This window comes from Seriola dumerili, unplaced genomic scaffold (assembly GCF_002260705.1).
Source record: "Seriola dumerili isolate Sdu_G_001 unplaced genomic scaffold, Sdu_1.0 BDQW01000756.1, whole genome shotgun sequence".
Classification (NCBI taxonomy): Eukaryota; Metazoa; Chordata; class Actinopteri; order Carangiformes; family Carangidae; genus Seriola; species Seriola dumerili.
In genome coordinates, this window is record NW_019175011.1 from 477388 (window position 1) to 492150 (window position 14763).

At 42.5% G+C, this 14763-nt stretch overlaps 1 protein-coding gene across 2 annotated transcripts in view; it reads right to left on the reverse strand.

The window, feature by feature from the left end:
- Window positions 1–14763, reverse strand: part of znf385d (zinc finger protein 385D) — an 89368-nt gene that overhangs the window by 6092 nt on the left and 68513 nt on the right. For both annotated transcript variants that reach the window (XM_022765803.1, XM_022765802.1), the window contains 2 exons: window positions 4869–5207; window positions 2444–2625 (listed from right to left, as the gene is read on the reverse strand). In XM_022765803.1, the coding sequence (XP_022621524.1) occupies window positions 2444–2625; window positions 4869–5207 (521 nt within the window). The remainder of the gene's footprint in view (window positions 1–2443; window positions 2626–4868; window positions 5208–14763) is intronic.

Consider the following 14763-nt stretch of genomic DNA (forward strand, 5'->3'; position numbering starts at 1 on the left):
GACCGGAGGCCCCCGTGGTGAAAGTGACTGCAGTTGTAGCGCCGATTGTATAGTGCAGACGGCATTTACCAAGAAGATACATTCGGTTCCCATGTTAAATGCAGTACGTCATGTTGAGAATGGATGCGAGACGTAATATGAAACTCTGATGTTAACAGATCAGGAACAACTGGTGGATATGAATGCAAGTAAAATATAAGAATCTGGAGTGACCTATATGAAAATACTTTGTAAACCACAGTTGATAAATAATTCAATGTGAGCACATGTGGAGAACAAAAGGCATATTTTTTTTGGCTGGGTCTAAATTTCACAACTTCTCGCAGTGGATTTAACAATCGTACTTTTCCTCTGGTCTCAAGCTGTAACTGAAATTTGTCACGCTGGATTCTTTTCACAGAGAATCGCCGTTATTCAGCAGTACTCGGTAAAAGTCCCCTGCATGAAAAATTCATACAAAGCCTGTCTATTTTCTGTGAGAACTCTCAAGGTTAGCTCAGACAAAACAGAGTGGTTTTCAAGTATTGTAGATGAAATTCCCCCCATGACAGAATGATCAGTAGCTACAAGAAAAAATAAAAAAAAAAGATTTGTGGAGTGCCCCAAAGCTACAACCAAGATACACATTCCTAGGCAGAGGTTTCAGCCAAGCCTCACTGAGCAAAATATCACAAAAGAGATCAGATTATTGTCGGCTTTCCATACTAACCTGATTTCCTTAACATCGTGTAAACCAGAAGCACTTCTCCTTATTCGAGGGGAGGGATTAGGAGACACTCAGTTAGCTTCATTTCTACTGGAGAAACTTGATTTCTCGGCCATGTGCTTTCTATGCTTAACAAGATTTCTAGCAGGAGTGTTACGTGCATGACAAAGACTACAGAGAGGGAAAGCTTTGCTGAGACAGCGGCGCGCACGGCAGGATGAAAGGAGAGATCATTACTAGCAGTGGAGTGGTGCATCTTTGTATCCACCGAAGAAGAAAAAAAGTTAAGTCCAACAAAAAGGAAGACATCTGACACTTCAGTAAATAAGAAGGTTTTCAAAACAACGGTCGACTCTATAGAGATAGTGTCTCATCAAACTAAATACGCTCACCAAAATAAAACAAGAGCTCTTAATGCTGCAGCTTGATATCACTAATACACTTCAGACAATGCCGTCCTTGGTTCAAAAACGTGGAAGGAGGCGAGACAGAAATCGTATTACCGAGCAGCTGCATGAAAACAGGGTATTAGAGCATGTAAATGTGTTTTCCTGCCTTATTCTGATTTCTCCTAATAACCCCAGTGTTGTGGTGCACGTGGAAACATTTTGAGTGAGCCAAAGACTTAAAGGCAAAATGATAAAAGAAAATTCTTAAAAGTTTTTTTTCTGGTTTAAGCCTTTAATTAACTGTAGCAAAAATATCCACGGCTCAAGTATTGTAAACCCTTCCCCTTAGCGATGACTGTCCAGACATAGATTAGCAGCCATAACTAGACTTTAGAATAGTTTGGAGGGAAACGTATTTAGTCTTTAGACTTTAAAAAACAAAATCACAAAAGCAAAATTGTAAGGAATGGATTAAACAGTGTGTTTATCTGATCTATCATCATCTTATATTGTTAGCATGTGCTGCTTACTACCTAGTGACGTAGCATTATTCCTAATTGCAGCGTATCAAAAGCTAACTATTATTTTGTGGAATTAAAGTTCGGTTACTATGTCAATATTTAGTTTGGGGAAGTTTACACTCCAACAACCTCTACCAAACTCGTTAGCTAAGCTAGCATTATGTTTGTCAAAGACTGTGGTTAGTCCTCATCCTCAAAGCCTTTTCTTTTGTAAAAGTGAAACAAACATTTTAATTACTCCAGTGTTTCATATGCTGTAAAACTAACTGGCTGTGCCCTGCAAGACAAGACCAAAGCTTTATCTTTATTTATCTTCTACATGGACCATCAACTGGTGAGGATGCTGATTTAGCTTCTTAGCTTTAGCTTCAGTCTTTTAGCACAACATCATGGGCATAGTTAGTGACAGTTAATTAGCTACTGCTAGCTAACCGCAGGTTATAGAATCTGCTAGCGACAGCCAGTCAGTTGAGCTAACAAAATCACCGGTCTTAAGCTGAAAATGAGAAGCCTGCCGGTGTTTACTTTGTGCAAAATCAAAGATCCATCGTTCCAAAAATTACGTTGGAGTGGTAAATCTGCCACCATTACTATTGGAAACCTACAGAAGAAAGCTTCACAGGCATAGCAACAGAACAATTACAGTACAATCTCATAACATTGTAATTAGTGTTGGCATTCCCTTCACTCCACTCACATACACTAATTAACACTTTTAATGTTTCAGCTTGAGTTTAACACGAAAATTATTTATACAAGAATTCAATTCATCTCAGTTCATCCATGATTCAGTTCACTTTTCACTTTTCAGTTTCCATCGCTCTCACCTGTTTTAGCTGAGTCTCGGAGTTGACATGCACATCACACGTCTCACAGTAAAACGTTTTGTTCTGCAGGCCCGTCGACGATTTGGTGGACGTTGCCAGTTTGCTTTTGACTCCCGGCCGGGGGAAGGACTTGATGGAGCCCACGCCGCTCCTGGCCTCGAGCATCGTCTTGTGCTTCGTACCTGCAGGTTCAAACAAGAGGAGCGGCCTGGTTAGCGTTTGAACTTAACCCACACATGCTGCCTGAGTGAAAAGTGAGATCAGAGCTCAGAGGCTTTTCTGATCTGGGAAATATGAGAAATTAGCCTAATAAAACGATCCTGATCAAATACCTTGTTGAACTGGTGCAAAAGTTACACAGTTGTCCTGAGTTGTGTCGTGTCTGGAGTGAAAGGACGGACTGGGAATTAAGAACAATCCTTGACTTTTGACTCAGACCAGTGAAAACAATCCGTGACCCTCCTCACACAATCATGAAACATCAGGGGAAATAAACAATATCTTATTACAGGACAAACACAACAAATAGGCTTAAAAGGCTACAAATAATTCATGATGTAATTCCAGGGAAAAATAACCACTACAGCAGAGACTCAAGGATGGAACCAGTGACCCATACTGGTATATTAATGAGCCAGTTATAGCACAGTCAGCTGTCAACACCACAGGTTGCACAGCGGGATTCTGCAGCTTACTCCCCGGGCCTGATGCTTTGCCTTTTGTGAATTTTGAAGCAATTCTACAGATGGATTATTTGGCATCTGACTGAAAAAACTTTAACACTGTCGATAATGAAGATTTCAAAAACACACGCTGGTCTGCAGGGGACTCGGCTGCCCTGGATCTAGCGACTTTCAGACGACCAGTCCGTCTTTGCTGGAGCTGTGTTATAAGTTAAGTTATGGGTTATGATTTTATAAGCAACGTTGTGCAAGTTCACACTTCACGAGAGCTAGCTCAAAGTTCAGTTCACAGAGGTTAAAATGAACTAGTTCACATTCATACTGCACAATTTTGAATTTGAACCAAGTTCACGGTCCAAAGAAATAAACTACTTGACGTTCATTTCTTACCTCCCACTACCCGTCCATCCCAGCCTCAAATCACTGCCCTTTCTCAAACTACATGAATTCCTTTTGACTATAGAGTCACAGACAGAGATTACTTTTAAAAGTTAAGAAAAACCAACAGTCAGTATATGTTTTATGTGTGTATGCTGTGAGTTTGACTCAGGTGGAGGAACTTTGCAGCTCCAGGTCCCTCTCTTAATGATTTCTTATCATCATTCACTCGCAGATATTTCAAAAGACTGGTCAGATGCTTCAACTCGATGTGTCGTTTTTCAAACTGGTCACTGATGTGGCTGTTTATTCAAACTCAGCTGTGACATTTTTTCCATTGGAATCTGAACAGATTTGTTCATAAAAGCCTTTCAAATGTTCATACGAACTGACTTCAGCCCTTCAGCTGTGTTTGTATCACCAGCACTGAACACTGCACCCGACACACGCCGGGCGCTCGAAACCATTGCATGCAGCCGTAAAAACCAAAATAACGGTTTTTATTCTTCTGGTGATTGTTTTGGCAGTTGGCAAAAAGCTTTTCGGTTCACTACTGCTACGTCCTGGTGTCTAAGTCGTTGTTGTCGACTCTCACCAGAGTAAACGACGCTCACGTTCACCTTTATTAGTCGCAAACGGATACGTTCAGTACGTTCAGCGTGTTCAGTGAATAAGGCATCACACACGGCACCTGTGTGATTGATTGATATTTGATCAAGACCCGACTATGGACATGCTGCACAATTAATACGACAACAGCTTGTTGTATGGGTGTTTCTGTCCATCATGTTTCCTCTGACTCTGTTCTCTTGCTCAAACTTTCAATAAAATAGTTGTCAGGGAAAGCAGTGGGACATTTCCTGCATGGAGCTCTGACTGAACACACAGATGGCTCAGCGTGTTGTGTGTGTGTGTGTGTGTGTGTGTGTCTGTGTGTAAACGGTATTAGAAATTTGTCAGACACAGTGATTCAGGATATATTCTTTGTTTTTGAAAGCAAGGATGTCGCACAGTACCTGATCAAAGTTGGATACGAGGTTCCTTTTGAAACCACTTTCAGGCCTGACGATGATGTATTAAGACCCAAAATAACTCAACTGGGTGATTGTGTAGAGACTCAGCAGATAACAACCTTCTTCACAAAAAGCATCGACTCACAGAACCATTTCAGAACCAGTGATGCTGGTGCATTTCTCATGGAAACTGCACCAAGCTGAACGGAATAATCGTGTTAAAGTCGAGGTGCTTGATGAGAAAAACACCTGTAGGAGCCCAGCAGGTAAACGCCTCCCATCTACAGTACACTAAATATCTCTGTCATAATTACTACAAATACTCCACTGATGTTCACATTTGCCTCTTACCGCTGTTGTGGGCCTCCAGCTGTGACGCAGAGTTGACCGCCACCTTGCAGAGCGAGCAGTACAAAAGACGCCGAGCTTTCTCCTCCTCTGTTTCCGCGTCCGTCTCCGCCTCGGGTTCGGCCTCGGGCTCCAGGTCTGGTTCTGAGGGTGCGTTGAGCTTTGGTTGCCTCTCGTCCCCTCCGGCAGCTGAGGTAGTCTCTGGGGCTGTGGCTGCCGTGCTGCTCGGGACTATCGGCGAGGCCGCAGGCACCGGCGTCGGCATTGTAGGGGTTGCCAAGGGTTGTGCCAGTCTGAGCACAGGGGAGAGCGGTAGTGGAACAGCACCGGGGAGGACGCCATCTGCAGAGAGAAATACATCGTTTGTTTTGAGTCATATGGCTTCATCCAGCGCTATAGCAACAGCTGGCTGAACATGTTTGTTTCCTCCAGACTTTAGAGAATCTTTTCTACTTTATTTGTTTTATCTAAAGATTCAAGAGTAAATATTGGCACAAAAAAAGAAGCAGTGAGCTGAAAGTGTTGTGACAGTTAGGAGAGAAAACAAGCAAACACTAAAATTGCTGTAGCTGAATCACAGAGGGGTTTATGTGAGAGTCGGGTTGAGATAAAGTCAGATATTCTGTTCATTTCCACATGCTGCTGAAGCCTGTGTGTGTGAGGGAACATTTGACGAGACACTTCATCAATAGCAATAAAAAATACTGTTTGATAGAAGGTCTGATACTTTCACAGTTGCATGAACAAACGTCAAGGTTGCTCCCTCCCTGGCTCATAAACAGCCAATCATTTCACAGGTGTGTTGTTTGGTTGCATCAACAACAACAGAGGTGCAGCAGGTGAAGACGGTGAGGAAAGGTCATTGGTTTCGACCTCAGCTGCTTCCATCCTTTGGATTACAACCAATGGTAGTCCACGATGCAGAGGTTCTCAGCAACAACACTGTTTGACTTTTCCCCTGGTCTTTACGAAAAACAGGTCACTAAAGATGATGAATAATTATCGATGATAACATTATTGGTGATAACACTTTTGGCCGCATCTCCCGGCCCTACATTTAAGTTTAAGCCATTTTTAAAACTTGGTTCAAAGAGTTTGAGAACAAATGAAGAAGATTAGAAGTAGAGCTGGGCCATAGCAATAATATTCAGTGTTTCATGTTTTGTAACTAACTTCCATTGTGTGAACTGCTGCACATTTCTATGTTTGCTTGTGTTTTGTGAATTTTGTTTTTGGCAGTTCTTGAGGAAGTTGTCGTGGTATCAAAAGTCTGATCGACGGGACAGACGAGCCCTCGGCTGTCAGCTGAGGAAACGACAGCTCAAGTCACAACAACCTCAAACACGCAGAGTTGTTGTGGATAAACGACTCGACTGCGACTCAGTGATTTTAACTGAACGAGACATCTGTCACCAACCAGAGCGGTGATGTACGAAGATAACGCTTCCAAAGCTTGTCTCAATTAAGACAGGAAATACCACAACCTGTTTTATCACCTGATGCATCGCCATGCAGTAATGTATGCAGCGTGCAAGAGAGCACAGCCTCAAACACCAGCAGTTATTACCATCTGCTGGCCCTCAGAGAAAACACCCTGAAACTAAACGTACCGATCTACGTTTTTTTGTCAGCGTCGTACTGCGACATATGATGAATGCTGCTGCTCGTTTTTCATGGCAACAATTAGGAATTTTAACTAATGAATGTAACTGAGAGGCTGTAAATAACCCATGCACACTGTTGTGTTTATAAGGATTTATTTTGACAAGGATGGCGTCTCATCGATCCACCACAACCTGTCATAATTACTACGGCCACTAGATGTCGCCTAACAACAAAACGTAACTATGGGTCATAATAACCTGCTGCACAAACGACCTATGGGCTCGTTTTTTTTCACAGGAGAACAGTCTCGATCACTATTGACTGACATGAAGAAAATATCAGGAATGGATTTCTTGTTTTATCACCTGGCCTGACCAAAATACTCCAGTTCTATTCATGATAAAGACAAAAGAAGGAAATAAAAACTGCATCTCTTTATAAATGTAAAACAAAAAGAAGTTAAATAAGAAGGAGGATTCGATCACACAGCGTACACCGTTATACACAAGAACTAAAGTAAAAAAAAAAGGAAAATGTCACAGAATTACCCATTTATATTTGTAGAAAAAATGAATTAAGACCAACACAAGTGAAATAAGCAGCAGACCAGTCTAAACTGAGATCAGACTCAATGGATCAGACTTGACTTTCCACACCAGAGGAAAGTAGTTCTTTCTATTTAAAAGCCACAAGGACAAAAGTGATTATATTCCATCTCATGCATGCACATATCAAACTAATGCAATCTATATTGTTGACAGTGACAGCTCTGCAAAATCATCAGACCTCTAATCCACTGTCAAGACATGAGGTCACATTAACATGTTACACAAATAGCTGCTGTGCTCTGAAAGAACTGTCTGATATTTTTAGGAAAAAAAAAAAGAAGACGACAGTGGATCGATATATTTGACTCTAAAAAAAACACCACCACATGTCGGTGTATGGAATACAGAGGACTGCTGCCACATTTGCGAAAATGAAATTTTGCTTTGGCGGCACCACCTGATCGATGCCAATGCCTCTGAGTTCTCCGCACTCCAGTGTCACAAAATGAAGATCAGCCAGCCAGGAGAGCAAATCAATAGTGAATTATGTCATGCTATTTTTGTGAGCCATCATATATGGTCCTTATTTACCCCAGCGGAGGTGTCGGGGGGCCGGCGCCACAAACCTGCTCGGAGTTACATTGTCGTGGGGTTCACTTCTGCCAAAGGTTAAAAAAGAAAAGAAAAAAGGAGCAGCAGGTATGTTTCTGTTATGACCTGTGGTGAAAGAAGTACAAACATCCCTTACATTAGAAGAATCCCACAGAGCTTCTGGAGAAAAATGTCTATTTATTCAAGCCGAGGTATCGAATGGTACCCGGGAGATTTGAGCTTTATTTCACAGTTGCAGACACTTCAGCTAAATGCCTGAAATGTGTGTAAATGTATGCACTGTTGGGTTTTTTTTTCCTTTAGTATTTCGGTGTGTGTTTGTGAGCATCCAATCCATTAACCTTTGAAATGGGTTTGAGGCACATTTATACTTGTTGTAATACTCTCCTCTTACAGTTGACTGACTCCAACTATGAAATTTGCAGCACTTTTCGTGAAACTCGCTGCATGTTTTGAATGCATCTGTAGAGTAATGAACAGGAGCAGGTGGAAGATGAATGGACGTCTGCAGTCAGGTAAAGCCGTGAGGATTTGTTCTGACAATGTGTGACAAAATCATATACGAAATGATGACAAATGCCTTGTTTTTCTGCAGTGCTGCTGAGCAGCATGATGGTATTTGAGAGTAAAATTAAAATCTGCTAATGGAATATCAGATTTTCCACAAATACAAACACCCCAAATACCTTGCTAATAAAGAGTTAAGAGAAACATAAGTACGTTAGCATATTTGACACCCCAAAAAATAAGGTTTAAACAAACAGTGAGTCAGGGTCAGGCTGTACACTCATTGTACTGCTGTTTTGATTATGTTTAGGCCTGCTCTGAATCAGCAACAAAAATACACAACCAACGGCCAAAACAGACACAGCCCTATGACTCTACCTCTCAGACTTAAAACCACGAAGCCCAAAATTTCTTTACCCTCGGAAAACAAGAGACTGCATCCGCGCCCGACCGCCTTTTCTCTCCCAGCTGCAGCAGCAGTCGGCTAGGCAAATTAACCCATATGTCCCTCTCTGAGCCACATCTTCCATCTCTTCCTGAGATGTTGCCAGGCCACACGGGATATATGCAGTCCTTTCTGTGGCCGTCCCTGGGGTCTCCTTCCACTTGGACATGGCTGGAGGACCTCTGCAGGGAGGCATCCTGATCAGACGCCACATCCTCCTCAGATGGTTCCTTTCATTGCGAAAGAGCAGCAACTTTACTACAAGCTCCCTACGGATTTCTGGGCTGCTCAACTTCTTGCTAACACATCCATATCAAAAGTGCAAGTTTATCACAAGACAGAGCAAGGCCTTTTGTTTCCAAGGAGAGAGATGCTAGCTCTCACGCAGTTTGAACCTGTATGCACTGACCTGTACGAAAACATGTCCAATGGGATTTTAGCATTGATGGGAGCTAGGAGTTATGATGGCGATAATTTTGTTGCACAGAAGAATGCTGGGAAAGTGCATTTTGTGTGTCCTGTTACTCTAGTCTCCAACCACACTGTGACTCGAGTAAAAAATCTCCTTGATAACCTCTATCAAAGCAATAGTGTGATTGCTTAAATTCCAATGTAGTCCTGAGTTAACCGCTTTGTGAAAACTATTTGTTCTTGACCATAAGTGAGAGCTGGAACATTAAATTGAAAAAGCCTTGCCATAAAATCAGCTCCCTCTCCACCACAACAGTCGAGTGCAGCGTCTGCATTCCTGCAGGCGCAGCACCAGCCTGCCCGTCAATGTCACACTCCATCTTCCCATCACTTGTGAACAACACCCCGAGGTGCCTGAACTTAAAGACAGTGACTGACTGTTGAGATACTGTTTTCCAAAACACCATGAAGAGCCATCGAGAAATTCAAGACTGAAGGTGCTAATTCGTTTGAGGTAACTTAGGCTTTTGTATTTTAAATGATAAACTGGCTTATCGTGTTGTGGTAAATGAAACCACATTCAGCAGCTGTGATGTTTCTCTTTTCACTCTTTCTTTCTTTAATGCCATTTACTGAGTCCCCCTGACAGAACCTGTCCATCCATGACCAGATGACCTTAAGCAAGGGCGCCTATTGATTACTGTTACCATCAGAGGATCGAGCGTTGGTGGTGCACCTACGACTAAATGACCTCTACCTTTATTTGCTTGTGTGTGTGTGTGTGTGTGTGCTGGTAAATGCTGCAGATGCCTGTGAACTCATCTAAAGAAGAACATCTGGCAAGAAAAGGCCATTATTCTGGGCTGTTACACTCAAAACCATGACTGGAACATTTATTTAAAGTCTGTGGACTCAGCTCTGAAAAGGAGAACAGTGACTTCACTTATTAGCTGCGCGTAATTTATGTTCTGTGTAATTTGAGTTGAGGCTGAATAAGACTACAGGCAAAAGCCAGAAAATCCACCCAGTTCCTCCAAATCCTCACACTGTAAACACAGCCATTCATGGATTTAGCAAGAGCACAGTAATCTGTATACAAAAAAAGACGACATGACTTTTACATTTTAACCATAAAACTGTGTAAATACAGATTTCATGTTGGTGTGAAAAATGGCAGCTAAAAAAAGAAAGAAAAAAAGTTTAGTTCAGGCGTAAATGCCAAACATGAAAAGAAAATGTTTTAAAGGGCCCATATTTTACACTGCTCCTGTGTTTTATTTAAAGTGCTGCTAAGAAGATATATTTGTGATTTTAAGAACCAAAAACCAACTCAATGTCGTTTCACGTCTCCTCTCGGGCTTCTCCCTGGAGCTCTAATAACGGTGAGCCAATCAGAAGAGAGGAGGCTCTGAGCCTCTCCTCTGATTGGCTGACTGCTTTGTGAGTGATCAAATAAATATAAAGCAGATTTCAGGTGAAAACACTCAGAGAAACCAAATCCTGCAAGGTTGGATGGTGGGTCCAGGTGGGCGGGGCTTGGAGCATGGCTGAAACTGGTCATTGCTTCGTTGTGACATCACAAAGTTCCAGAAGTCCTGACGGCTGGTTTTAAGGCTCAGTTTCTGAATACAGGCTGTGTGTGTTTCTCTGTGGACTGAGACTTTGATACTTTCACAGTATTAATATAGAAATGTATAAAAGACATGGACATCTACCTTTATACAATATGGGACCTTTAAATGCATTTTCAAATTATGGATGTTCAACTAAAGTAATATGACAGCCATCAATGACCTAGGTGTAAAGTTACATTACCATGTTCCATCAAGCCCAGACCATTACCACAAGAACAATAATTAATCTGTGAACTATTTATGATGCGTCTGACCTTGTCGCTCCTGATGAATAATGTTTATGCCACGAGCAGAGCGGCGGTGACCTCCCCGCAATTAACTACCACCTACTCCCAGTCCACTCCGCTGTGCCAAGCATCAAAACAACCTGAAATCACAGCGATTAACTCACTCGATGTCGCCGTGCTCACCGGTGACCGAAAAGGCTGCTGTCACACCTGCTTCTCTGGGCAGCTTTTCAATGGCACAGACACACAGAGTGAGTGTGGGTCCAGAGAAGGGCAGGTAAAGGTTTGGTGTTGGTGTGAGCCAGTGAATCCTTGCCTATGATTTGTAATTTTGCTTCTCTTGGCTGATGTTCTCACCATGGGGGAGCTAAAGTAAAAGCATTATCAGATGTGGTAATCAAGATTCTGTGGTGTCAGTTAAGGATTATTTCTTTGGCGCCAAGTTTTTGCTGCAGTGTTTTGTCATCTGAATCTCACAGATTGCTTTTGTTTAGGGTTTCTGTCCTGCATTTATCAACAGCAGGGAAACCTAATCTGCATCAGTTTCTCTACAGAGATTTAGTTTCTCTGGCAAAGACTAACTCAGAATTGACCCACTGTTTGGAACAACAAATACAACAGCATCTCGATAACTGCTCCATCTTACATTGTTGTGTAACATCAACTGGGGAGTAATTGACACATTCTTATTGGGAAACGCTGCCTGGAGCTTTATTATTGAGGAATACTCCAAGACTTTGGCAATCTGCTTGTTTGCTCTGATACCTGGAGCGTGAAGATCGATATCAATTTCATCTTTGTGAATTCAGTAGAGAGATGGGCCCATGATTTGTTTGGCCTAACGCAGAACACAGACTGGAAGGAGGGGAAGCAGTTAGCTTCCAAAAGAGGAAACATACACCATCCAGCAGATTCAATACTCAGCGTGAAATTTTATTCTTCACCTGGGAGACAGGTCTTTGACTTTTTTGTCATTCTGTTATCTCAAGGTCAGCTTTCAACTGCTGCTCACAGTCTTCATCAGTGGACACAGTCTGCTCATTTTGTGGGAGTTATTTGCTCACACTAAGTTTGCAAAAGTTAGTGTGGCACCCTCTGAAAAAAACGCACCCATATACATGTAACTCCTCGTATAAACTACAACCTGATTTCTACATTTCTGTGTGTACAGATTAATCAAAGAGATGTAGATGTGGACGGAGCGAGGCCAGCTGTTTCCACCTGCTTCCAGTCGTTTTGCTAAGCTAAGCTAATAACCTCCTGCGTCTGTCTCAATACTTAATGTACAGGCATGAGAGTGGTGTCAATCTTCTCCTCTAACTCTAACCAATTATTCCAAAATGCTACTTTCTTGTTACTAAGCTAGCTACTAAGCTAACATGTCTAGAAGCTACCACTTTAATTAACCTATAGAGATGAAATTGAAAACTGAAACTGGGTGTTCATGAGAAAAGTCCAGCTGAACAAAACTGGAAATTTACTGTGTCACATGTTTTTAAAAATGTAATTTAAGTTACCCTGTAATTTATTAATTACTTCTGTACCTGAACCTTTTCTTGTTGCCAGGGTAACTGAGCTCAGTAAGACTCTGTACCTCCACTGTCATCGTGTGAATGAATGAATGACGAGGGAGGTTTGCTTTCATTTCTGTGCAGCTATTCAATGTCTCCAGATAGAAACAGAATAAATATACTGATGAGTCATACAGTCGGCAAGAACTACTTATTTTGAGACAATAGCTTGCTAGCTAGTTTAGCGGGCGCAACATTCCCAATTTAGCATGACACCCACTCGTGGCACTTCTCAATAACATTTCAATAAGTCACCCTGCACATATTCATACAGAGAACACACCGATGTTAATATGTAATGCACGCCTCTAATGAACTGGCAACGTTTCACAAGCACCAGCGGCATTTATCTGCTGAGGGCGCCGTTGAGCCAATAAACCTACATGGATTCACGAATGAAAGTGACAAACTACACAAACTGTCATGAACTATTTTCAAACCACTGAAATGCTACGTGATTACTTGAAGCTCCAGAGCTCCTTTTAAGAAGGTAAGAGGCATATTTGCCAACATGTAATAGAGTTTAACTGGCAGTTAAGGCTATGAAAGTCAGAGCTGATACCTGTTTAATCCCTGTATCTGGACTAATCATGTTAATGTGTGAGGTAAAGGGTGAGGTAAATGAGCGATAATCAGCAAGAACAAGAACGGTTCTGTCTTCATCTGTCGACTTGTTACAGCGCCTGGTTGCTGAGGCCATCCCTTGTTAAGTCATGCATGTATTTGCCCTTGTGTTGGGGGTGAAACCATCTACCACGGCGTCATTAAAGAGCCATTTTCTGTTGGAAGGGCAGGTGATTAAAGTGTATTTTGGCTGGCCTAGGACGCCCTGCACTCTGTGAAGCCTCCAGTAATCCATATCCCCAGTCACTGTGACCTAACTGGCTCTGCAAGGCCCAGTTAAGAACTCAATCCCCTCTCATTAATGGAGGTAATGACTGTGATCAATCTAAAGTTGGTATGGGCGAGCGGAGGCCCGACAGCAGAGTAGGAGGAGGGAGACAAAGAAAGAGATAGAGAGATTGAGGCCAGGTAAAAGAAAAGAAATGGTTAGAAACAAGAACAAAAGAGGATAGATCTGGAAGTGAAAAGTTAAATGAAAGTGAAACTGGAAAAGTAAGCAAACTCTGAGCCAAGAAAAAAAAAAAAACCCAAAGGAACTTGAAGGAAAATCAAGTGTGTGAAATAAGGAGAAAGAAAGAAAGAGGAGGAGGAGGAGGAGGAGGAGGAGGGGAGGCAGGCAAGGGACGTGAGAAGGTGAGAGGAAAGAGATAACATTAAATGAGAGAAATCGAGTATGGAACACAATTAAAGAGAGAGAAATTGAGAGGGTGGGAGTGGTGAAGGCAACAAAGACGAAGAGAATCGAGAGAACGGGAGATCAGGACAGGTGCTGCGACCCTTCGAGACAGGACACCGCTTCTTTTCTTCCCTCCATTTGTACCTCAGCCTCTCCCTGCTCCCCCTCCACCCCCCTGAGATTTGCTTTGGCGATAGAGGAGAGACGCCGCTCTGAAATCCTTCCACTCTACTTAGGCTTTCAGGCAATCACAGGGCTCCCCGGAGATCTGATTACCTTTCTCAGTGAAGCTGGATTAAGCTCTTTAATTAAAATGATTGGGCCTTATTATATGCTGTCACAACTTAAAGGACAGAAATCCCTCATGGCTCTTGAGCTCTGTCAAATTTCATTCGACGTTTATGATTTTTTTCCCCTCCCTCTTGTCAGTATTCAAAGTGAGTAAATGAGAAGCGTCACGGTTGACTATTCCTAGAATAAAAGATTGATAAGGTGAAAAAATTTGCATTCACAAATAACTGCATCCACGCTTGCAATCATCTTTTTTTTTCTGTTGGAGAGGGGGGGGGGGGGGGAAGCGACATTATCTCAGATATTTAACAGCAGCAGGAGTCATTGATTTGAATTCATACTGATTTATCTCTTTCCAATTTCATCCGAGAGCAAATGGTCCGAACCTAATTTCTGTTGGGAAGTTTCCGCGGTAACACATCACCATACAAAATCCCCACAAATGAGAACATTTGCAGCGCCGTGCAGGTATGGAGCCAATCTAATCACACACTCATCAGGTTTGTTGCTGCCTCTGACGTCCGTGCGTGAGGGCTTTTTCCAACCCAGCGCTCACGCACAGAGACTTAGGCACACGGGCAGTTTTCTGGGTGGAGGAGGGTGACGGAGGGCGTCAGCTGCCAACGGGGGGGACTTGAGAAAGAAGACTGTGCATGGAAAAAAAAAGAAAAAAAGCCTGAGCTAGCCTCCTGCCTCCCTGCAGCCTGCTCCATTGTACAGCTGCTGTCAGTGCTGGCATGGCTCCCC